The sequence below is a fragment of the Tachypleus tridentatus genome, chromosome 5, assembly GCF_004210375.1.
Source record: "Tachypleus tridentatus isolate NWPU-2018 chromosome 5, ASM421037v1, whole genome shotgun sequence".
Lineage (NCBI taxonomy): Eukaryota > Metazoa > Arthropoda > Merostomata > Xiphosura > Limulidae > Tachypleus > Tachypleus tridentatus.
The window spans coordinates 32237389-32263173 of NC_134829.1; the positions used below are offsets into that span (position 1 = coordinate 32237389).

At 33.9% G+C, this 25785-nt stretch overlaps 1 protein-coding gene across 2 annotated transcripts in view; it reads left to right on the plus strand.

Moving 5' to 3' along the window:
* LOC143250853 (major facilitator superfamily domain-containing protein 12-like) overlaps positions 1-25785 on the plus strand; it is a 60016-nt gene that overhangs the window by 31437 nt on the left and 2794 nt on the right. For both annotated transcript variants that reach the window (XM_076501956.1, XM_076501957.1), the window contains exons 6-10: positions 1525-1617; positions 3530-3622; positions 7870-8049; positions 19449-19537; positions 24132-24265. In XM_076501956.1, coding sequence (XP_076358071.1) covers positions 1525-1617; positions 3530-3622; positions 7870-8049; positions 19449-19537; positions 24132-24265 — 589 coding nt within the window. The remainder of the gene's footprint in view (positions 1-1524; positions 1618-3529; positions 3623-7869; positions 8050-19448; positions 19538-24131; positions 24266-25785) is intronic.

Genomic DNA, 25785 nt, shown 5'->3' on the forward strand with positions numbered 1-25785 from the left:
CTTTTGAACAATAGCACTTTAGTGAAATACAAAAATTTACTGTTAGGTATGACATATCTGTCTGTTAGAAAGATATGGAATCAATATAATATGCAAATAACACATTCTAAACACCTTTAGCCCTTTTAAGAGAGCTTCATTTTATTTCATTTTTAATCTAATTTCGTTAGGACATTCAGTCAAAATGAGCTGTTGGTAACTAACTCCCAATTGATTGCATAAACATTTGTTAGAACATGTTTTCAATAACTAATGGAAAATCCTTACTTCTGTCAAATACTTTTACGTTTTAATAACGATACACTCGCCACATATTTAGAAAATGAAACTTGATATTTTCTAGATTTTATACACACACACATAAATGTTTCATATACTAAAATGTACTTGTGAAGTGATAAAGTAATATGTAGAAAGGCTGTCTAGATATATTAATTATTACGAATATTCAATGAAAATATAATTGAGGTGTTATTGTAGTATGTGATTTCCAAGTTATTTGAACCTTATACATGAAACAATTGTGTAGTATGTGATTTCCAGGTTATTTGAACCTTATACATGAAACAATTGTGTAGTATGTGATTTCCAAGTTATTTGAACTTTATACATGAAACAATTGTGTAGTATGTGATTTTCAAGTTATTTGAACCTTATACATGAAACAATTCTGTAGTATGTGATTTCCAAGTTATTTGAACCTTATACATGAAACAATTCTGTAGTATGTGATTTCCGCGTTATTTGAACCTTATACATGAAACAATTCTGTAGTATGTGATTTCCAGGTTATTTGAACCTTATACATGAAACAATTGTGTAGTATGTGATTTCCAAGTTATTTGAACCTTATACATGAAACAATTCTGTAGTTTGTGATTTCCACGTTATTTGAACCTTATACATGAAACAATTCTGTAGTATGTGATTTCCACGTTATTTGAACCTTATACATGAAACAATTGTGTAGTATGTGATTTCCAAGTTATTTGAACTTTATACATGAAACAATTCTGTAGTATGTGATTTCCACGTTATTTGAACCTTATACATGAAACAATTGTGTAGTATGTGATTTCCAAGTTATTTGAACTTTATACATGAAACAATTCTGTAGTATGTGATTTCCACGTTATTTGAACCTTATACATGAAACAATTGTGTAGTATGTGATTTCCAAGTTATTTGAACCTTATACATGAAACAATTCTGTAGTATGTGATTTCCAAGTTATTTGAACCTTATACATGAAACAATTCTGTAGTATGTGATTTCCAGGTTATTTGAACCTTATATATGAAACAATTCTCTAGTATGTGATTTCCAAGTTATTTGAACCTTATACATGAAACAATTCTGTAGTATGTGATTTCCAAGTTATTTGAACCTTATATATGAAACAATTCTGTAGTATGTGATTTCCACATTATTTGAACCTTATACATGAAACAATTGTGTAGTATGTGATTTCCAAGTTATTTGAACCTCATACATGAAACAATTCTATCTGTGATCCTTGTTCAGGTGGCCGTTCTTTATACAACAGCTCGTATGTTCCAGAACTTTGTTGCCGTATTCATTCCACTGTATCTCCAAGGATCTCTTGGTTTATCTCAGGTAGTGATACAATTTAACCTCATTATTTAAGGATTCGTTTTGTGTAGTAAGGGGGGCCTGTGAAATATGTATTCTAATTCTATATCGTAATGCTTTCACCATCATTTATATGAATTATATCACCATTAATGCATCTTAAAATAACATCACTCATGCCGCCTATAGTCGGCCTTAAAATGCCATTAGTCATTCAGACATTACTACACTTACGAGTACTGTTTCTTCAAACGACATTAGTCGGCCTTAAAATACCACTAATCATTCAAACATTACTACACTTGCAAGTACTGTTACTCCAAACGACATTAGTCAGCCTTAAAATACCACTAATCATTCAAACATTACTACACTTGCAAGTACTGTTATTCCAAACGATATTAGTCAGCCTTAAAATACCAGTAATCATTCAAACATTACTACACTTGCAAGTACTGTTACTCCAAACGACATTAGTCAGCCTTAAAATACCAGTAATCATTCAGACATTACTACACTTGCAAGTACTGTTACTCCAAACGACATTAGTCGGCCTTAAAATACCACTAATCATTCAAACATTACTACACTTGCAAGTACTGTTACTCCAAACGATATTAGTCAGCCTTAAAATACCAGTAATCATTCAGACATTACTACACTTGCAAGTACTGTTACTCCAAACGACATTAGTCAGCCTTAAAATACCAGTAATCATTCAGACATTACTACACTTGCAAGTACTGTTACTCCAAACGACATTAGTCAGCCTTAAAATACCAGTAATCATTCAGACATTACTACACTTTAAAATACCAGTAATCATTCAGACATTACTAAACTTTAAAATACAACATTCGTCAACTTTAAAACACCACTGGTCTTGTCAACGTTAGTAAACACGAAGCGTCAGTTCTCATGCCAACATTATAACACTCTTTAAGCACACAATGATAATCTCTAAGTACTGTTACTAATGAGTCATTAATATACCTTGAAATGCGATTACTTGTGCCACTATTAGCGTGCCTGAAAATACAATAATTACGATCTCATAAATATTCCGAAGTAATATCACTTGTATCGCCAGTATTACATCATGAAACACTGTTACTCCTATAACCAATGTATAGCTCGCAAAACCATTACTCGTATCGCAACTAGTACATCTCTAAATACCAGTCGATGCCTGCTTTAATACACTATAAAATGCTGTTGGTATACCTTCATTAGTGCTTCCTCAAGTACTGTTAATAGATCCAGGACAACGTCTCACCTCCATGTCACTGACCATCGCTTTAAAACAAACTAACTTTTGATGATACATTCCAATTCATAAATAGAGTTTTCTAAAATTTGCTCAAACTTTGATAAAGCATAAGATGCATACATTATAAAGATTATAAGTATAAGACTTCAATGTGGTAATTAAATGTAAGTTAGGGACGGCTAGCGCAGATAGCCCTCCTGTAGCTTTGCACGAAATTCAAAACAAACAATTTAAAGTAATAATAATTAATGTATTGTTAGGTTTTACTATTAACACTAACAAACACTGTAGCTGATTTATGAATGTTTTCAAGACAGAGATTTTTTATGCATTCAAATTGTAAAAAATTATAGCTAAACATAATGATAAAGAGTCATCTGAAAATATATTTTAGAACGTACTGTTGACAAAAACCATCATAATGCACAAAATGGCTGTCCTACATTTGTACATTAAATTTAGATAGTTGAAAAAGGATAATAACGTTGCGCTTTTGTAAATTCCATAAATGGGTTTAATTTTTATAAAAATAAGTTTTGTCACAAAATATTTTGTACAGTTTTTCATATACTTACCTAGAACCAAATTTAAAACTAATATTCTTAGTTCACAATTAACGAATCTAAAGCCTTTTAAATTTTGTAATAAAATTTCGTGTTTTTAAAGGACTTTTTGGCAAAGATACCTTTAGTGATGAATCTCAGTGGATTCTTAGCATCTTGGTTGTTGAGACTGTTGTTTAATTTTTGTGGCAAAAAGGTAAGATTTTATAATTATCAAACTTGAATAATTTGATTTATTAAAAATAAAAGTGATCCATCTTAAAACATCTATTTATGTAAACTATGATTTTACTCTATAATTTTAATATTATTTCATATATATATGTCTCAGTGGCTTAGCTGTGACATCTGTAAATGCAGTATCTTTCTAGATTACTCCTGTTACGAAGCCGCCAAATCAAGTCCTGGAATTTAGCTGGCCAGTTCAACCGTGGTCAGTTGAGAAACTAATAACCGGACTTTGATGGGAAGGTCCATGAGAAGCATACCAGGTTCAGTTTAAAAACATTATCAGTGCAGATGACTGAATACTGAACAGCAAGATATACGTTTTGTTACCCATTTAAAAGGACCAACATGGGCAACAGTAAAAGGGCCCGGCATGGCCAGTTGGTTAAGGCACTCGGCTTGTAATCCGAGGGTCGCAGGTTCAAATCCCTGTCACACCAAACATACTCGCCCTTTCAGCCGTGGGGTGTTATATTGTAACGGTTAGTCCCACTATTTATTGGTAAAAGAGTAACCCAAGAGTTGGCGGTGGGTGGTGATGACTAGCTGCCTTCTCTCTAGCCTTACACTGCTAAATTAGGGACGGCTAGCGCAGATAGCCCTCAAGTAGGTTTGCGCGAAATACAAAACAAACCACACAACAGTAAATAATCTTTCAGCTGAGAGCCACAACAACTATCAACAAAATTAGAAGAAAGAAGAGACTTTAGCCAAACTGGCAAATGATGGAATCATTGACATGTAACCAACTTATCGATCACAAAGATATGACAATTAGATTAAAGTAAATTAGATGAACTTCTTTAAGATTTCCAGTTTGCAATGAAATTTGAATCTATTAAAGTTGTAAAAATATTAAAGTCATTATCTATAAGTTATAAGGATTTCAAGTCCTGAAGTATTAAAACATCAAGTCCTCGTAATAGTATCATAGAAAAACCGAAAGAATTAATGGGTATTTTAAAAGTAGCTTGGAAGGAAATATTTTGAGGAATTGTGGATAAAAACCAATAAAGAATCAGAACTCCTGTTAATATCCTCTATTGAATACTGAGATACATGAAAATTCAGTTAAAACTGTTAGGAAGTAATAGACATTATTTAACTTGGGAAATAATGTTAACAGATATTATTTAACTTAGGAAATAATGTTAACAGACATTATTTAACTTAGGAAATAATGTTAACAGGCATTAATTAACTTAGGAAATAATGTATTAAAAATATGTCTCATTCAAATCAAAGAACTAACCAGAAATAAAAGGACAGGATCTAGCTGGATTTATGGGTTAAAGTTCAGCTGAAAATCTAAAACAAATTTGATAAGAAGTTCGTTGTTTGAAGAAAGTATCTCGTGAGTCCACCAGTTTCTTGATGGAAAACTTGTCCATATGTTAATCAACACTTGTTACACGACTATGATGGTTTGACCTGACTAGTTAATGAAGGTGTGAAACTGCTTCTGGAAGTGAAGAAAGTATGATTGATACAGCAGGTGGGCATGAAGTTCCAGAAAAAAAAGAGAAATTGAAAGTTACCCTAAATGTAGAAAACTTCTCTGTGCCTCATGATGTGGGGATAACTGACATTGAAGAAAAGAGCATCTTGGGAACTAACTTGATGTTAAAACAGAGATAAAGTATTAGACTAACTTGAAATACCTTTATAATATATGACCAGAAAACTCCTACGCATTCTCAGTGTGGCATTGGATGTGTTCTTATCTGTAAAGCATAGTCACCGTAGAAAGGTTAGAATGCTCGTCAAGGTCACCCAGCCATGACAGAGGTCAAGGAGTGTGTCATCGTACAATGGTTAGAATGCTCGTGAAGGTCACCCAGGCATGACAGAGGTCAAGTAGTGTGTTTTTGAGAACTCCGGTTTCTGAGTACTACATTTAAAAATTAATTCATATCATCAAACTCTCACGTACAGCCCTGGTGAATACGATGTTTTTGTTGTGAGGAGAGTGGGTTTACTTAAAATTATGTTCGATTGTAAAGAAATGGTTGTTGTATATACCATAATTATTTCTCTAATTGTATGAATCTTCAAACCCAGTGTGAAATTATTGTTTGTGATGTCATTCACAGATGGCGAAGGATTTGTTTCTTTTTGAAATTCACGCAAAGCTACACGAGGGCTATCCGCGCTAGCCGTCCCTAATTTAGCAGTGTAAGACTAGAGGGAAGGCAGCTAGTCATTACCACCCACCACCAACTCTTAGGCTACTCTTTTACCAATGAATGGTGGGATTGACCGTGACATTATAACGTCCCCACGGTTGAAAGGATGAGTATGTTTGGTGGTATGAAGATTCAAACCCGCGACCCTTAGATTAGGAGTCGTGTATCTTAACCGCCTGGCCATGCTGGGCCGGATGGCGAAGGGATATTAGTTAAATGCACACAAATATTGATATACGTGTTACGTCCATTACAATAAAATGTTAGAAAAAATTGAAAATAAAATTAAATATTTACCTTAAGAACTTTTTATTTTATTTAATAATTTCTAAAAATTATGCAAATAAAACGTGAAAACTGTAGGAGGAGGAATAGTATTTGTATACCTAACATGAAAATTACATTACGGATGTTCAGTCCGAGTGCAAATAGATAATGATTTTATCATTAAAAATTGTAGAAAAAAATCAAAATTAAATATTTTACATTTCTTAAAATACATACTTTTAGGAAAATTCTTTTCAAATTTCAAACAATTTCACCGACTAGTTACACTTTCGGAAAGAAATTTCAATCATAGCCTTTATTTTGGCTTCATCAGTAGAAAGCAACTTTTAAAAAGAAAATATATATATCTAAAACATGGTGTATCGGTTGGCTCCCTCAGGACAGCAGTTGTATAGTGTACAAAGCATTACATATCTTCATATTACAGTCATCTAGTGTTAATCTATTATTGGCTAATAATTCGTGTTTCTCTCTATTCTTAAGCTTTTTAAATGAGCGCCAGGTATTTGTAAGAAAGCTAACTTGAATGGGTAATGATAACATTATAATCATGATTTTCAGCTTACATGAACTATAAAAGAAACAAATTGACTTCTCAATACCCCTATGACCTACAGTACTTTGTTTAGTGTTCTATAAAAAGTTTGGGTGCAGTATATCAAACCATTTTGTTGTAAGCTTGCAAGAAAGTAAAAATAATTACAAATTTTCAGCGGATTTTCTATTTCTTGTGTGTCTAACATGTGATGTTTTTGTTCATTTTTATATGTGTATAGTCTAAGCAGTCAGTAGTAAAGGAGTCCGGCATAGCCAGGTGGTTATGGCGCTCAACTCACAATCTGAGGGTCGTGGGTTCGAATCCCCGTTACACGCCAAACATGCTGCCGTTTCAGCCGTGGGGCCGTCATAATTTGACGATCAATCGCACTATTCATTGGTAAAAGAGTAGCCCAAGAGTTGGCGGTAGGTGGTGATGACTAGCTGCTTTCCCTCTAGTCTTACGTTGCTGAATTAGGGACGGCTAGCGCAGATAGCCCTCGTGTAGCTTTGCGCGAAATTCAAAACAAACAGCAGTAAAGGTTTTGAAATGTTGCTTGAACTGAATCTTTACTGTTAGAGTTTTGTACAATTCCATGTGATCTCTGTCATGAACCACAAACAGTAATGATAACATTAGTCAGAAACACTAACGGACATGATATTATTGAATGGTAATAAAGTTACCAGTGCTTGAAAGACTGTATGCTTGGTGACAGATGTCAGAAGTGCAAATGTTTCGCAAATCGAACTAATTCTTTAAGTTTCTTTCACTATTTGACTTTGAGGATAACGAGGGTGGGAATTAGCTATTCCTTTTACTTTGGTTTTAATGTCTCGTGATCTCTTTCTCAAGGCCTACAACTACATTATTTGATACGTTCTTGGAAGAGATAAAATTCGAATTTAGGGAACTGCATATTGTGTATTCTTCTTATAATTGTAAATTATGACATCTAAGAATGCCACCAGAGAAAACATCATCATAAATGTTCAAGAAATTTAACATTATTTCATAAATTATAAAATATCTTTCTTCATTATTATCTGTTTTTAAATTTGAAGTGTAGTCTGAAACTTGCTTTTTAATAATTCCTTATTCTCAATATAACATGGTATTAACTTTGTTTACGTTTGGTATTTTGAAATATCAGAACGTTTAGGCTTATTACTTTTAATATGACAGAATGTTTACTTTGGATAGGTTTCTTACTTAATTGGAACATTTCTTGGAATGACGGCGTGCACTTGGATATATATAGGACAAGGAACTCAGTACTCTACCCAGGAAATATACGGAGTGGCATTGTTGCTTGGAGCTGCTTCATCCATCGTGGTTATTTGTTCGCTGTCCTTTGTTCCTGATCTAGTTGGGACAAATGTGGTGAGTAATTAGGTTTTTTTTTTTCCACTACTATAACTTAGTACAGTAAATTCTTATTCTAGTCTAAGTGCAAAGCAATTTTGTATTTTTCATATAATGGGAACGAATGAGTTAAAAGTTGGTTCTTGCTTCTCGCTCCACTAAAGAAATCTGTGGTGCGAAACTGCTTTTGTGTTCTTCATACAATAAGAACCAACATGATTAATTGCTGGTTCTTCTACTTGATGTACCAGACAAATCTGTGTTGCGAAACTGACTTTATGCTCTCCGTCCAGTAAGAATCAATTGTACCCTCCCGATTGGACAGTGGTAAGTTTATGGACTTACAGTGCTAAAACTTGGGGCTCTATTTCCTGCAGTGGACACAACGTACATTAAACTGTGTCTTTGCTCTAAGAAAACAAACAAACACAGATGGCTACTAGGCAGTTTTTCTTTTTCTTTTCTTCTCGATCGTCTAGAGAAACGTGTAGTGCAGTTTTGTTTATAGGGTACAATAAGTTGTGCTAATGTTATTGTTTTTCTCGTTTTTATTTGTTGAAACAAATATCATGAGAATTTGCTTTTCGCTTCTGACTTAAGGTTTACCAGAAATGGTGCGCGCCTTTTCTTTTTGATCTAGTGAGAAGTAATTTAATGAGAAATTGGCGAGGACCAATATTATTATTGAGAATTGGTAAATAATCAGTGTTTTGTTTCTGAATCACTTTTGAAGAAGTGGTGATTGATAGGTGTGATCTAATAGAAACTGTTGAGTAGTCAGTTATGAAAGTAATGTGGTAGATGACATTATAGTATTTTCTTAGTCTGGTAAACGCAGTTGTGTAAAGTGCCATGTCTTCTGCTCTGAAAACAACGACTGCCAGTAGAACCTCCTCCTAAAAATGAATATTTTCTCGAGATTTTCTCTCTTACCTGAGTATAAATTATAGAAACAGTTACCTTGGAAATGAAAAGACAATTATGATACTTTCATTGCACACTATTTATTATTAGGTTATTATTTATTTTTACATTATGAAAACTGCAAGGTTTTTCTATGATTTCACCTTCATAACTTATGTCCACTTTGATTGGTTAACACTCCTACGAAAAGTGGGGCCCAATAGGCCCCAGAGCAACTTGAAAGGTTATTAATATAAGGCTAATAATTTTGTATTTAAATGAAATTGCCATTTAAATCCATTAATGAATGGATTAACGAGATTCCCACTGTCCCTATCTACTATCTAGCGAAACCACAGCCAGGGGAACGGGCTTGGAGAAATCAGGACTAAAAACGTCTTTTCGTAGGAGTGTTAAGTGTAAACTTGTTTTTGAACTTGATTTCAAAAACATACTAACAGTAAATTTGAATTTAAAAACAGCAAAATAATACCCTCTCACCTTTCTATTTCTGATGAGGAGTCTTCGAGTTAAAATCTACTCAGTGTAATGAATGTGATTGCTTTGAACTGCATAGCTCTTGAAAGTTCAGAACCACTAAAGAATGGTAAAATCTAAGGTCTGTTTCAGCTGTGGATTTCTATCTGTATTTGGTTTTCAGATGTGCTCACGAAAAAAACTTTATTACATAATTATGTTGAAAACAGTAACAAAACTGCAATAGCTTTTTCTTCCACCAGGGGTATTCTTTTATTTTTCTTATACCCAATCAAAAGTTTATCAGTGACAAACTTCTTAAACGTTTTTGTTCGTAATAACAGGAGACCTCAATCATTTTTTTCTTTTTCTGCTATGCTCAATACCTACTTTGAAAAAGTGATATCATCAAAGGGATGATCAATCATCCATCGTCTTACATAGCCTGAAGATGTTTCCTGAGCATTGTGTAAAGCCCTTTTAGATATATAGTTATGTTGGTTTTAGTGCATAGAACCAAATGAAGTTGTTTTCCCCCTTCAAGAAGTCACGAATAGTACTGAAACACTCAGTTTGGTTGTTTTCCAAATACCTATTCAAGAATTACAACTTTTTTATCATCGATTGAACTCGGTCTTGCATGTTCAAAACTGTTATGTTGAGGCGTTGAATAAAAGAAAAACGCCTGCTAAATTAACTGGATTCTGGAACCAGACATTATTTTCTGTACAACTGAGGAGGTGGGAAGGATTTCTGATCTTAACTCAAACAAGTGCACAAGGATTTTGCTCTGAGGAAAGCTTTTAACTTTGGTATGGGTCAACAGACAGTTGTGTGAGCCATCAATTTCTTTACAAAGTGACTGCATTATTTTGGATTTTGTTAGCCGTGATATTATGAAATTCACCATTTTCATTCCATTCTCCAGCACATCCTTCAGGCATACCTTTTGCTACGGGAGCTTGTGTACAGGTACTGCCATGAATCAGAGACATTTGATTGATGCAACCTGTTTCGTTCGAGTTACAAGTCAGTAAGTGGCTCCATCAATCAGTTGCCTAGGCACAGGGACTGATCTATTTTAGTGTCTTGAAAATATGTTTTAGTAAGACTGAAGATATCCAGTTGTACATATTCTTACGACGCAAGAAAAACAACAAAACTTCTTCACACACTACAAACACTGTACAAACACTAGCAACAAAAAAATACATCAATTGCTCATCCAGCTGTATAACATAACATAGACAATTTTTTATTCTCTCTACTATTATTGTGATCTCTACAATACATGTCATTGTCCTCATTGACAATGTATTATCGTATGAGATACTATGTCAATCATTGTTGCAGTCTTTTCTTCGAATATGCACTAATTATGTCTTTTGTACATGAAGCTATGAAGCTTTCTCTGCTATAATATGGGCTTTTGAAGCTTTTGCTATTTGGTAGGTCAATCAATCTGGATTGTACAAAGATTTCTTACTTCTGTATATATTTAATCTAACCAATATAAAGTCAGCGTGTATCACATTTTAATTAAGTAGGGGGAGCCTTAAAAGTCAAAATACATTTATTGAGGCAGAATAGTTCGATTGTTTATTGCCCATTACGATTTTAGTAATGGAATGCAAGTGGACCGTGAAGGGCAAGGTGTCCTGAAACCTTATCGGTGTAGTGAGTGTTGGTATAATTAGTTTAAAGACGTAGTGTGGTATCACCTAGCCTAAGGCCAAATGCATAAAGTTTATCATGAAAATAAAAATATTGATTCAATTTTAACCTCAAATCGTTTTTAAATTAAGCTATTTTCTGTTATATCACCAACGATTTTAATAAAAAAAAAAAGCAAGCGTTATTAATCAATTGAAACTAATTAAGAAATCAACAAATAATTTTCCAGTATTGTTGGCCCTACATTTTATTTTGTACTTTCACTACTTAGAATAACAATAACATTAAGTTATACTTTTGTTGCTAAGCTACGTAACGTAAAAGACATTGTTGGAACGTAGTGTTACCAAAACGCGATGACTTTTCTATATATTAGAAGTTGTTAATTTAACAGATTTTTACCAATAATTATTTTCAGAATATGCCATGAATTCATTTCATAAATAATATTAATTTTTATTGACTAAAAAAGGAATTCATATTTGTGTAACAACATCACCTACACTTTTCTGTCTGTTTGTTGGTCAACTTTCATTTCGCAAAATGTACTTATTTCAGTTAGCGATGTAAGACAACAACACTATAGGATGGGGGTTGTAGTACTAGCGACTACACAGTTTTCTTACTGCAATATAGAAATGAGCTGTAATAAGGTTTTCTCATCACAATGAGTGACTGTCTCGTAAAACGAACTTTAGTCAACCGACTGGCCCGGCATGGCCGAGCGCGTTAAGGCATGCGCTCGTAATCTGAGGGTCGCGGGTTCGCATCCGAGTCGCGCTAAACATGCTCGCCCTCCCAGCCGTGGGGGCGTTATTATGTGACGGTCAATCCCACTTTTCGTTGGTAAAAGAGTAGCCCAAGAGTTGGCGGTGGGTGGTGATGACTAGCTGCTTTTTCTCTAATCTTAACTGCTAAATTAGGGACGGCTAGCACAGATAGCCCTCGAGTAGCTTTGTGCGAAATTCAAAACAAACAAAGAAACAAGTCAACCGACTTCGGTTTTCTGATCACAAACCGTCATGCATATATAAATATATACGAATACAGTGCAATCTTACAAGTGTAAAGCTTTATCAAAATAGATGGCTACGTGTAGGAACTGACTGTGAAATGCTATCTAGAGGTTGTACAGTTTTATTATTTATAATGCATATCTACAGGGTGGCCCGTAAGTCCGTACCCATCCATATATCTTATGTATCCAGTGTATCTGTGTGCTGTCCCTCATTCTCGCTGCATAATATTATGCGACGCCATGTTCGGTGAGACATTTTCAAGTGTAAATAGGCTTACATCGGCCATATTTCTCTGAAAAAACAAAACAAATTTATAATACATACGTAATTGAATATAACATAATAACATATGGATGGGTAGGGACTTACGGTCCACCCTGTACAGATAGAAGAGAACTCCAGTCTAGCGACTACGTAGTTTTCTTATCACAAAATACGTGTATGTATTTAATTTCAAGAAGGAACTAAGAAAAGAATTGGAACGACTGAATCTTTGTGGTTTTCCCATCATGTACTTCCGAATACAATTTTCTCTTTAAAATAAGATGCATGTAGAAGCGGTGTTTAATCTACCGGCTTCCGTGTTTTGTGGGACCGAAGTGCAGTATACAGACAGTATAAATTTATTTTTACTGTACATACTTACGTGTAGAAACAAACTGAAGTCTAGTTGCAACGTGGTTTCCTTATCAAAATAAATTCTGCATGTTGGATCGAATGCAATCTAATGATAGCCATATTAAGACTTTATATATTTACCATCACTAAAAGGTGAATGTTATAGTTCTTCACTGATCGATGTGTTAGGATTAAACACAAAGCTACACAATGGAATATTTGTGCTTTGCCCACCACGAGTATCGAAACCTGGTTTTTTGTAGTGTGAGTCCGCAGACGTACCACTGGGGAAGGGGGGTGGGTGTTATAGTGCTTATAGGTGAAAATGAGAAGTTGTGTATATATAAGTGAATATTTACACGGATATGAAAATTATTATAATGTCATATATTATAATAAATCTTAAATTGTAATGGGTCTTTATAAGAAATGAAATAAGAATGATTATAGAATTTGATACACCTTAAGTATACAGACATTTATATTACAAAATTATTACATTTATATTACAAAACTGATTTTTTATTGAAGATAAAATGTATATATATAATTATATCGTACAAGACATAATTATACTTTATTCTTGTCTACATAATACTACTACAGAATTCGTACCCTGATCAAACTTTTATTAGAACAAATAAAAACTGAACACAAACAACAGCGACAAAAACTACAATTAAAGTTCATTTTTCCTACAGTGTTAAAAATACACTTAAAAATACAAATATATTTACTAGCTGTGATATATAGATTATAAGAAAAATAATATACAAATCAAACACGCGAATCTTAGCAGTGTTTATCAATAGATAAATATACGCACCATCCTTATAAAAGTTTGTTGTTATAACAGAGAATATAGTATCTAACTAAAATTTATAAAAGTTGTAGTTTCAATAGCTTGATGGACTTCTCAATTCAAATATACAACAAACTAGAACGCAGAGGATGGTTAATAAATTATTTCATTAATAGTTATAAAATGTTCTATTTTTTACATTTAACAAAAGTTACTATACATTTTCACAAGAACGTTTATTGAAAAATGTAAAAGTAATTGTTTGTTTTGGATTTTCGCGCAAAGTTGTACGAGGGCTATCTGCGCTAGCCGTCCCTAATTAGATTAGCAGTGGGAATTCAATTCTTAGACTACTCTTTCACTAACGGATAGTGGAATTGACCATAATATTATAACGCCCCCACGGCTGAAAAGGCATGGATGTTTGGTGTGATTTGGATTCGAATCCGCGACCCTCAGGTCGAGTGCTCCTAGTCACCTGGCCATGCCAGCCCATAAAATTAAAAGTATTATTATTTTAAATGCATTTGAATTATGTATATTAAATATGTAATAAGTAATTAAGTTAAACAGGCCATTATTCGAGAGCGAATGCAACGTGGCCAATTTTGACATCTGAAAGGTGTCTTTATCAGTGCTTGAAATCTGCAAAAAGCAATTTTTTACCAAATCCTATGTACATTGGTTCATACGTGAAAAATTCACGAAAACCCCAAACTGTACTTTCCTCGCTGAAAACTTGACCAAAAAACAAAAAATCGAAAATTGTCTGTATCTCCGTTTTGGACCTGTAAAAAGTAGCTTTGTAGCAAATCCTATGTAAATTGGCCAAGATATGGTGCGTGACTGTTCAAATACCCTAAAATTATTGTTTTGTGGCGTCTTGACCCCCGTAAAATAAGCACGTACAACATTTTTACGTGTCGGTGTGTGTTTACATACGAAAAATATCGTGGTATACTAAATTCAATATAAACTGGTCGCAAAAAAGCTAAGTAATTGAACAAACCTCTTAAAAGTATCGGTTTATTTAACCTTTTGACCCTCATTAAAATGACCAAAAAGTAGTGTTCCCATATTTTTATATGTATATGTATGATAATTATAAAAAATTTCGTTTTACCGTATTCCATGTAAATTGGCCTAAATACAGTGGAGTAATTGTGAGAAACAGCAGACGTTATGCCTTTCAGTTTGTTTTGAATTTAGCAAAAAGCAACACGAAAGCTATCTGCATTAGCCGTCCCTAATTTAGCAGTGTAAGACTAGACTAGTCATCACCACCCACCGCCAACTCTTGGACTACTATTTTACTAACGAATAGCGGGATTGACCGTCACATTATACCGCCCCCACGGTTGAAAGAACGAGCATGTTTCATGTGACGGTGATTAAAACCTGCGCCCCTCGGATATGAGTCGAGTACCTTAACCACCTGGCCATGCCGGGCCCGTACTTTTTGTGACACCTTGACTCCTATAATTATTTAAAATGGGCAACTTCACCCCATTTTTGTTCGTGGGACGTTTAGAAAAGTATTTACCAAGTCTCAAGTAAGTTGTTCAAAACACGGCCGAGTAATTGACCAAAACCTCAATATTATACTTTGTTTGTGAGTTGTAACTTGTTAAAAAGACTCAAAATGAGCAATTCAACTCTTTTTTGCATGTCAGTGTGTTGGACGTATGAAAAATTATATTTTTGCCAATTTAATCTTTGTTGCTGTAAATTTGATCCGACAGAAGACCAAAATATACATTTTTTGGGTTTTATCTTTGATCTCGTCAACTCCTTTAAAATGCCGAAATGAAAAAAAAGGAAAGGTATCTAGGCCTATTGGATCAAGTATAACCCTAGTAATCTAGTTTGAAGTAAATCTGCTGAGACATAAAGGAATGACAGTAGATATAAAAGAAGAAACCATAAAAACAGTTTACCATAAAAAACAGTTTACCACTCTGCATAGATAATGAATTCAATCTTAAGCAATGAATTTTAACTTATTTCTGAAGCACTCAAGAAGTCAGTTTTCGATCAGCTTTTATGCTTATTTTACTTAAACGATTTCTGTGAAATTAAGTTGGTAAATAACTAGTTTTGCAGATGATTGAGTATTAAGTTATAGTAGAAATTCTGATAATTACGTCACCAAAGAAAACATATAACGATCCCCCGCTAGTACAGCGGTAAGTCTACGGATTTACAACGCTAAAATCAGGCGATCGATTCTTCTCGATGGACTCAGCAGATGGCCCGATGTGGCTTTGTTGTAAGAAAAACACAAAACAAATATATGAAGAAACGATTTAATAAGATCTTATTGTTAGGTGTTAAGAAAACAGTTTATTTGAAATTTTCTTTAGATAAATAACAAGTAATTAAATTTATTCAATATATTACAGCAATTGTAGATGTAAGTTTTCAGACAGTCAAAATACTGAACACATTAACCGTATTTTATAGAAATCTGAATGTTTTAATATCTTGGAAAAATAATACGCCATAAGTTTAATTGGAAAGATTAATTAATGTAAAATAACTTTTGTTGCAATGATATTTTATTATTTTAAAAAGTACTATCTTCAGATGAAGTGAGAAACATCTATCATGACTGGTTTTATTCTTTATCCTACAGCAGGGTGTAGTCTGCTGGGAGGATATGTTATAAATGTAAGAGCTATAATAGAGTAACAAAAAGTATCATAAGATTTATGTTGTGCAGTTCTTTAGGAAAATCATCATCCCTCAAAGTTCTCAAACTACGTTAATTTTACTAATATAAATACAGCAGCTAGTGAACAAACTAATAAGTAACAAACAGCTATTCATTTTTATTTAGTATTTATATTAGTGGTGTGAAAAAAGTTAAAACATTGTTTGTTTCTACTCTTCTTTTAGCAGGAATGTTCAAAATTGTAGTTACATCGATGGTTCAGAATGTTCAAAATTTAGTCACCGTTGGCGCCATAGTGTCTTAGCAGGAAATCTTAATGCTTATTTTGTTAATAATTGGGTGTCTATATTGGCAAAGTATGTTACAAACAACCCATTCTGTAGCTTTGTGTTTAGAAACAATCACCGCTACGTCCCGTTAATTCAGCAGGAAGTCTGAGAGCTTGTGACCCTTAAAAATAGACTTTCGATACCCACGATGAACAATAAAACCATACAACTCATTATGTAGCTTTATGAAAGAATTGTTTGCTGTTTATAGTATTGTTTGTTTGAATTTCGCGCAAATCTACTCCACGGCTATCTGCGCTAGCCGTCCCTAATTTAGCAGTATAAGACCAGAGGGAAGGCAGCTAGTCATCACCACCCACCGCCAATTCTTGGGTTACTCTCTTACCAACGAATAATGGGATTGACCATCACATTATAAAGCTCCCACTGCTGAAAAGGCGAGCATGTTTGATGCGACGGGGATTCGAACCCGCGAACTTCAGATTACGAGTCGACCTCTTCAACCACTTGGCCGTGCCGTGCCGTTTGTAGTAGCAATGAGGAGTATATGTATTAAAACTATGATAATTTTTATAATGAGGAAAGTAATCTTTACTATAAATGAACAGTGGCGTGGTCGTCTATATACCTGTCTATGAATATGGTCGAAGTGATAAATACAATGGCACTATCTGTTGTGGTGAAACACAATATCAATATGCCAGAAACGGTGAACGAGGCTCATGAAATGTGGTGCTATTGGCTGACTGGCACCACAAATAAAAAAATTTTTTTTTCAAAAAAATCACACTTTGGTGTTCATGATTGAGATGAATTAGTGGTATGTTAAAAAAACATTTCTTTATAACAAATACAATTAAAAAAACAACCAATCTCCAGACATGTAGAACACGACTTTCTCTAAGACAATACTTGAGAGTTTTATTACATATTTATTAATGTAATTTTTAAATATGGTACTGAGAAACTGGAGTTCTTAAACACTAATATTATTTGTCAATGAACGGTATAACTCGTAACATATAAAACACTACAATTTACATCAGTAAAATTTATTGTTTTTAAATCACTTTGATGCAATAAGTTACATGTGACTAAAGTTCCACAATACAAATAATTTTCTCGTGCATTACTTATAAAAAAAAACTGTTTTAGAAAATATTCTTTTTCTCTTTTTTTTTTCCAAAACGTGCGAGTCCACCACCAGTAGTTACCAGCACAATCATCCGCCCTTGTGGCGATACTTTTACTAGTATTGAAAATTTATTAAAATAATAAGATAAGTATCACTTCATCTTACAACAAAAATGATTTATTATGTGTGCTTATGTGCGTTAGCATTCATCATAGTTGTCTCTCACTGCTGTAACATTTTTGTATCGCCGCTGGAAACTGTCCGACGTAAACTGTGCTGTATCGATATTTAATGGCATCGTGTGCGACATATACATTCATATACGGGCTATTTTGTTTTCCAATATTTGCCTAAGAAAGGAAATAAAAAATCTTAAGTAGGATATGTTTCCTTTTTTTCATAATCATTTTACTGGGTTCATTAGATGAATTACATGATTTTCTTTATGGTAACTGAAAATTGTCCAAAAATATATTCACTGTTTTATTTTGTGTTTTTTTTCTCTCGAAAAGGTGAATAACAGCGCGTGAAGGTAAATAACAGCACGTGCAATAAGATATATTTCACTTTTTATGGATGTTTTACTTTTAATATAAAATAAGTACTTAAATTATGACTTCTCACAAACCAGGCTATGCAATTATTGTTCAATCAGGTCATTAGGAATTTAATGAAAGAAAGAAGGTGAACATTATCTATTGTTGTCCTTTACACGATATACGAGGGTTGCTCAAAAAATACACGGACTGACGTCATTAAACAAAATGCACTTTATTTAGAAGTTACAGGTCTGGGACCCCTTCAAGGTACTCACCTCCCCAACGCACACACTTATCCCAACGGTGTTTCCACTTGTTGAAACAGTCCTGGTACGCTTCTTTTGTACGCTCCTTCGTCGCATTTGCCTTAATCTCGGGAATCGTCTCAAATCTTCTTCCTTTCAAGGGTCTTTTGAGTTTGGGGAACAAGAAAAAATCGCAAGGAGCAAGGTCAGGTGAGTAGGGGGGTGGGGAAGAACAGTGATCGAGTGTTTGGCCAAACACTCACGAGTTCTGAGGCACAAATTTCGCAACAATCTTAAAATGTTAAAATTTTAAAATTTTCGGTCAAATCTCGTAACAAGATCCAACTGATATCCCAAACTCTTCAGCAAGCTCCCTGACAGTCAGACGTGGATTTGCCCGCACCAGGGTGTTGATTTTGTCGACGTGTGGGTCGTCAGTTGACGTGGAAGGACGTCCAGGACGCTCATCATCTTCAATGGACTGTCGACCACCCTTAAAACGTTCATGCCACTTGAAACATGCCGTACACTTCATAGCAATATCACCGTAAGCCGTGTTAAGCATAGCAAAAGCTTCAGTCGCAGATTTTCCAAATTTAACACAAAATTTCACAGCAAGTCGTTGCTCCTTCAGGTCATTCATTCTGAAATCCGCCAAACGAAAAAATTGCACTTCACTTAAAACCGCGTAGCTAATACACAAATGAAGATATCTGCAATCGAGAAATGGCGTCGTAATCAGCTGATCTGTACAAACCTAGCGACATCAAGCGGATTCCCCTGGAACCACCTGGAGCCGCGCAATTCAAACAGTCCGCGTATTTTTTGAACAGACCTCGTACTTATGATGCTGAACAATTAGTTTATTTACTATTGTAACAACAATGAGGTAAATATATATTGGAAACACGCATAAATATTGACAGTTACAGTGCCTTATTGTTTATCTGCTAAATCTAGTAATTATTAATCTGATATTTGAAAAAATATTTTTTTTCAGAAGAAAGTTAATTTGCTGATTTATATTTTCTCTCTGTTTAGGAAAATGGAGCTTTGGTGTATGGATTTATTAGTTTTTGCGACAAACTTGCTAATGGAGTTGGCATTTTATTTGTACAGCATCTGCATTCGTAAGTTATAATTATTTTTCTTATACTGTGTTTCTGTGGTGTTCATTATAGACCAGAAGTAACTTTAATTTCTTTTTTAACATAATGAACATTTGTGTTTGTTTTGAATTTCGCGCAAAGCTACACGAGGGATATCTGCGCTAGCCGTCCCTAATTTAGCAGTGTAAGACTAGAGGGAAGTCAGCTAGTCATCACCACTCACCGCCAACTCTTGTGTTACTCTTTTACCAACTAATAGGGGAATTGACCATCACATAATAATGCTCCCATGGCTGAAAGGGCAAGCATGTTTGGTGTGACGTGGATTGAACCTGCGACCCTCAGATTAAGAGTCGAGTGCCTTAACCACCTGGCCATGCCGGGCCAATGAACATTTACCATGTTATGTGTACAAGCAGTAAATCTACTGTCTGATTAATAGGAAACTTTAAAGTGTATTACAAGTACGCCCCCAGTGTTACAGTCGTATGTCTGCGGAATTACAACACCAGAAACCAGGTTTCGGTACCCATGGTGGGCAGAGGACAGATAGTTCATTCTGTGGCGTTGTGCCTAAGTACAAGCAAACAAACCATAACAAGCTGAAGTGTAGATTATTGTTGTTATATAATTGATAGTATATACAAGTTTAATATATTTTGGAAAAAACTACTGCTTCAGCTGCACGCTTCTGAAACCGGATCTGTAAAAGGAAAACATCAAAACTCATGGTAACAAAATAATCTCGATCTTCCATGACAAGATTAGTCTGATCTTCACGAGCGGGGCGAAGGGATATGAAAACATTTTCGAACATCCAAATTGTGACAGCACGCTTGTAGCGCCCTATCCTCAAAACTGAACACCTGCCACGGTTTCTGGTTCTGGAAACAACAAGAAGTCCATATAATGGACAAGTTAGATATATTACAGACGGAAGCAGATATTTTTATTCTTCTATTTAGTACACTTTTTAACATATTATTGGCAGAATTGAAGAGTTTTATTCCTTCTTGTAGGCCCAGCATCGCCCGGTGGATAAGACACTCGACTCGTAATCTGAGGGTCGCGGGTTTGAATCCCCGTCGCACCAAACATGCTCGCCCTTTCAGCCGTGGGAGAGTTATAATGTAACGACCAATCCCACTATTCGTTGGTAAAAGAGTAGCCCAAGAGTTGGCGGTGGGTGATGATGACTAGCTGCCTTCCCTCTAGCCCTACACTGTTAAATTATGGACGACTAGCGCAGATAGCCTTCGAGTAGCTTTGCGTGAAATTCAAAACAAACCAAAATCAATTCTTCTTGTAATAAACAACTTTAGTATGGCTCAGAAAGTATCATACAGTATAGTACAGAAAATTAGTAAACAGAGTGTTGAGTTATATTAAGTGTATTTTGAATATGCAAATCAGAATATCACGTGACTACCACAACCTATGTGAAATCGCAGTGCAACAGCATCTATTGCAAATGTATTTTGGCATTTTTTGCCTTTTCGTAGGTAGTGTGATGCCATCTAAACTATAATCTTTCAGTTAGCATCTGTTGCAGGCGAAAATATTGATACATTCAGATCACAAAGATGTGTTCAGGTCTGGTATTTACAACTTCCATGAAAAGAACATGCACTCGGCGCCTTTCGAAAACAAAGGAATATTTATGAAATTGGAGCACCAGGACCATTCAGAAAGAAACATGGAACAAATATTAACCATCCATGGAAAGCTTATAACAGTCTTATAACAAATGTCAAAAATAACAGTACACACCATATTCAAGAATTATCTCCATTTAGACAAGTGACAGAAATCTCATATGCAGAAGTTACTTCTACAACTTACTCCTTCAACTGTATCATATCGTATAGCAGCTGGGATGGGTGATCACACTGTTCCATACAAAGACATGTTAGTAAAGTACAGAAAATTAGTAAACAGAGTGTTGAGTTATATTAAGTGTATTTTGAATATGCAAATCAGAATATCACGTGACTAAGGGGTTTTGTATAATCACACTGCTGAAGCAGGTGCTGGAAAACCATAATCTACATTCACTGTATAACTTATGGAAAACCTGGAAGTGGGACCAGTGAACTTTGGAAATGATTGCCGTATGATTGAGTATTTTGCAATGTATACCACATCAGAAGGCTATTATCAATATGCACAGTCGTCAGATAGAGCATGACCAGACGTTGTGACGCTAATTATTTTAAAATAGCCTCCGTATTATAGTAGAAATTATAATCCTTATATTCCGGAAAGACACTAAAATGGCGTTACATAAGGAACATTTAATGTTGAAACTTAAACTGTTGTGATGTCAGTAAAACGTGCACATGCTGAGAGTGCGAGCATGTTTGGTGTGACAGGGATTCGAACTTAGATTACTTCCCAACTTCTCTATCATCTGAGGCTGGCAATTAGCAGCTTACCTTGCAAGTATTGTGTTTACTGTTTTCATTATGTTGTTTCTTGTTATAAATAACAATTTTCCATCTTTTCTTGACTTTTGCCATAATAATATTTCATGTTTTAATTGATTCACAATGTAGTGCTCCATATTCTTACTTGTTTATAATATCATAACTTTCTAATCAGATCTTGGATGAATAACCATCGAATGCCTTTACTTCCTAAATATATAAAAAATACGAAAAGTGACAATTACACATTTACATCTATATTTGATATCTCGTACATTTTATATAAAGGTAGGTAGAATAAATGATTTAAGTGATTGATCACTTACTATATATTTTCTTGTATTAATAAGAAGGGCAAATTACATTTTTTTGTATCATTTTATTTGCAACTTAAGAATAAACTGCCATTTTTTATATTAAAATCATGGACAATACTGATGAAACTGTGACAGACCAATATCTTTGTATCTAACAGCCAAGTGTGTGTTTATATATCTGTCTATCATATTCTGTATCTCCTGAACTGTTACATGTAGAAATAAAAAGTGTATTAAATTGTTTATTTTCAAAGGTACATTACAAGAAAATTATTAATTTTTTTTGCAATTCCTTAATATTTCATATCAATATTAACATTAATCCGTTAACCTGTACTGAATGGGCAGTGAAAAACACCAATAAGAATAAAAGTATTTATTTTTGGAAGAGAATTTCACAGCTTGTACACCATCACAGCTTGTACACTATTCCAAAGGATTAGATTAAATGCCCATTTTATATTCATTCCTCACTAATTTTAGGGAAATTACCACTGAATTGTTTCAACAGCATCTATTAGTAAGATAATAAACCCATGAGATGATACCCTAAGAATGAACCACAGAAACTCTCCACACCAAAGGAAAAGGAGAGCTAATCAGACCTTTGGCAACAGAAATTAGCTGAACTCAAAAAGTGAAAGTCAGTCAAGAAAATTCCATTTGTTGTAATTAAATTAAGAAATTTGTTATCTAAAGAAACCAGTTCCCAAATTAATGGATTAATTTATGGAAATTCTCAAAATATCTTGATTAATACTGGTTCAACAGTTGCCATTATTTGATCTTCTCTGATAATGAAGGTTGGGAAACTGCTTGTATTGGTTCTGACATGCATGAGGTTCCAACAAGAGGAAAGTGGGAGTCATTCTCACTGTGGGAAACTTCTCCACATAAATTGATGTAATGATGATTGACATTGAGGAAGGATACATATTAGGAATAGACTTCATTCAGAAACACATGTAATGTTAGACTATCTTTAGATTTGAACAGTTTTTTTATTTTTATTATTATTATACGAGATCAAGAAATCCTTATGCAATACATGACATACCACTAGATGTTAAACTTCCAATGTTAAAAAGAATGGAAGTGCAAGATAATTAAAACATCCAACCCAACGTAGAACAAAGCATAAAGTTGATCCAGACCTAAGGTAAACTATTGTGATCATGAGAGATATAGTCAACTGGGAAGTGTAAAGTTTCAGTTTGTTTTTAGTGAACTAACAGAGATATGAAAAGTATTGTAGATGCATCAGATATTAGCAAGTAATGACTTTTTAGCATTATTTGTGAAGTTAGTCTGTGATGTATAACACTGTTGTAGAAATGTGAAACTTACAGTTGGAAATATAAAATGCCTTTCTTATCATTAAGTGGAATGAACATTGCATTCTTCTATCATGTAAACACTCAGAAAGTACCCACTCAATAAGAGTAATCGTTACAATAATTCAAGTTTATTTGCAGCAGGTAAAATGAATGAACCTCCCAGATTAAATGATACACATTTGTCATTATGTTACACAAGATGATATTCTTATGAAAACTTTTACACTTTAAATGATTAGATCCTTGTGGGAATGTTTATGTCACTTGTTGGTGTATTTACATTGCACAAGGAAATATTTTAATGGAATTGTTCATGATTTATAAAATAAGATTATTTTAGATATGAGTTTTCATGTTTCAATATGTATATTTTGATCATATATGATAATGAGAATCAAAGAAATATGTAAGGTTAGAATGGTTGGTGTCTCTCTAACAAATCTTAGAGCTTTTGGGATAGTGAAGGCTTGTTGTGTTTCTTTGTTTATGTGAATTAATAAGATACGTTATAATTTTCCTATGTTTAATCTTTTAGACTGATGTGTAATAACTGCACTTGGTTCTACAAAAATACACTTTGTTATGGTGTTGGAGGAATTACTGTTTTCAGTGCTGTAGTGCTGCTAATGATGATTCCAGTGCAGTTGAAAGCAAAGGTAAAAAAAGAGGGTAAGTCGGGAATAATTGAGTTTTAACACAACAGAGTTGATAAAATTGAAGAACTTAAACTGATAGTTAAACCAAATACACCATGACATTATAAGTATCAAAATATAAAAATTTATCATACTAGTTACAATATAACTTACACGTACAACTCATGATATGGTGTCTGTTCTTAGTGTTGCAACATAAAATATTTCTTGATAGCAGCACAGAATTTAACAAAAATGTCTTAGTAGTAGTGATAAAACACATAAAAACTCCATGCTGCTAGCATTGAAATATAAAATGCACTTCGAATTTTGGTAAATTTCTGATGATGAGAAACCCACTTGAAGTAAACATGTGTTATCCAGACAGCTGGTATGGATATTAAAACTTTGATTAAAATAAACTACAAAACAATGTTTTGACCTTCTAAGGTCATCTTTAGGCATGAAAATATGCAGTTTTCACATGACATGTGGACAAGAAGAACATTAAGTTGTTTTAATCCTACACACTTTTCTTCTTATGCATCCTTCAAAATATATGGATGGTATGGCTGTTGAGTATTCAGCTAAGATCAGGATGTCTCAAGATTACAACCTTTACTTTTTAATGGGAATAACCAATCAAATGGGTAACACTGGGAACTCTGGGTAATTTATGTTACATATTCAGCTAAGATCAGGATGTTTCAAGATTGCAACCTTTACTTTTAAATATGAATAACCAATCAAATGGGTAACACTAGGAACTCTGGGTAATTATATGTTACATATTCATCTAAGATCAGGATGTCTCAAGATTACAGCCTTTACTTTTTAATGGGAATAACCAATCAAATGGGTAACACTGGGAACTCTGGGTAATTTATGTTACATATTCAGCTAAGATCAAGATGTCTCAAAATTACAACCTCCTTTAGTTTTTAATGGGAATAACCAATCAAATGGGGAACTCTGGGTAATTTTATGTTAATATTCAGCTGAGATCAAGATGTCTCAAAATTACAACCTTTACTTTTTAATGGGAATAACCAATCAAATGGGTAACACTGGAAACTGTGGGTAATTTATGTTACATATTCAGCTAAGATCAAGATGTCTCAAAATTACAACCCTTACTTTTTAATGGGAATAACCAATCAAATGGGTAACACTGGGAACTCTGGGTAATTTTATGTTACATATTCAGCTCAGTCATCTCTGGAATATTATATTTAGTCATATGGTCAACCTGGAACTAATTCTTGAGAGAATGTAACCAGCCTGATCTATCCAACTCTTCAATAAAAGCAACTATCCATCATTCCAAAAACAGAACTTCACACACGCACACAGTTATTTTGTATTGTACGAATAAAAGTTATTTCAGTGTATATTAAATATTGTGTTTAGTCTATTTTGTAGCACAAACTCAATTTTCTGTAAAGGCACTCAGTATTACTTTGCAATATATCTTGCCAAACTTCGTGTTATATAGAGCGCCTATCTGATTTACTTTTTCAGAGAAATGGTTTTAGCTGAAAATACCACAATATC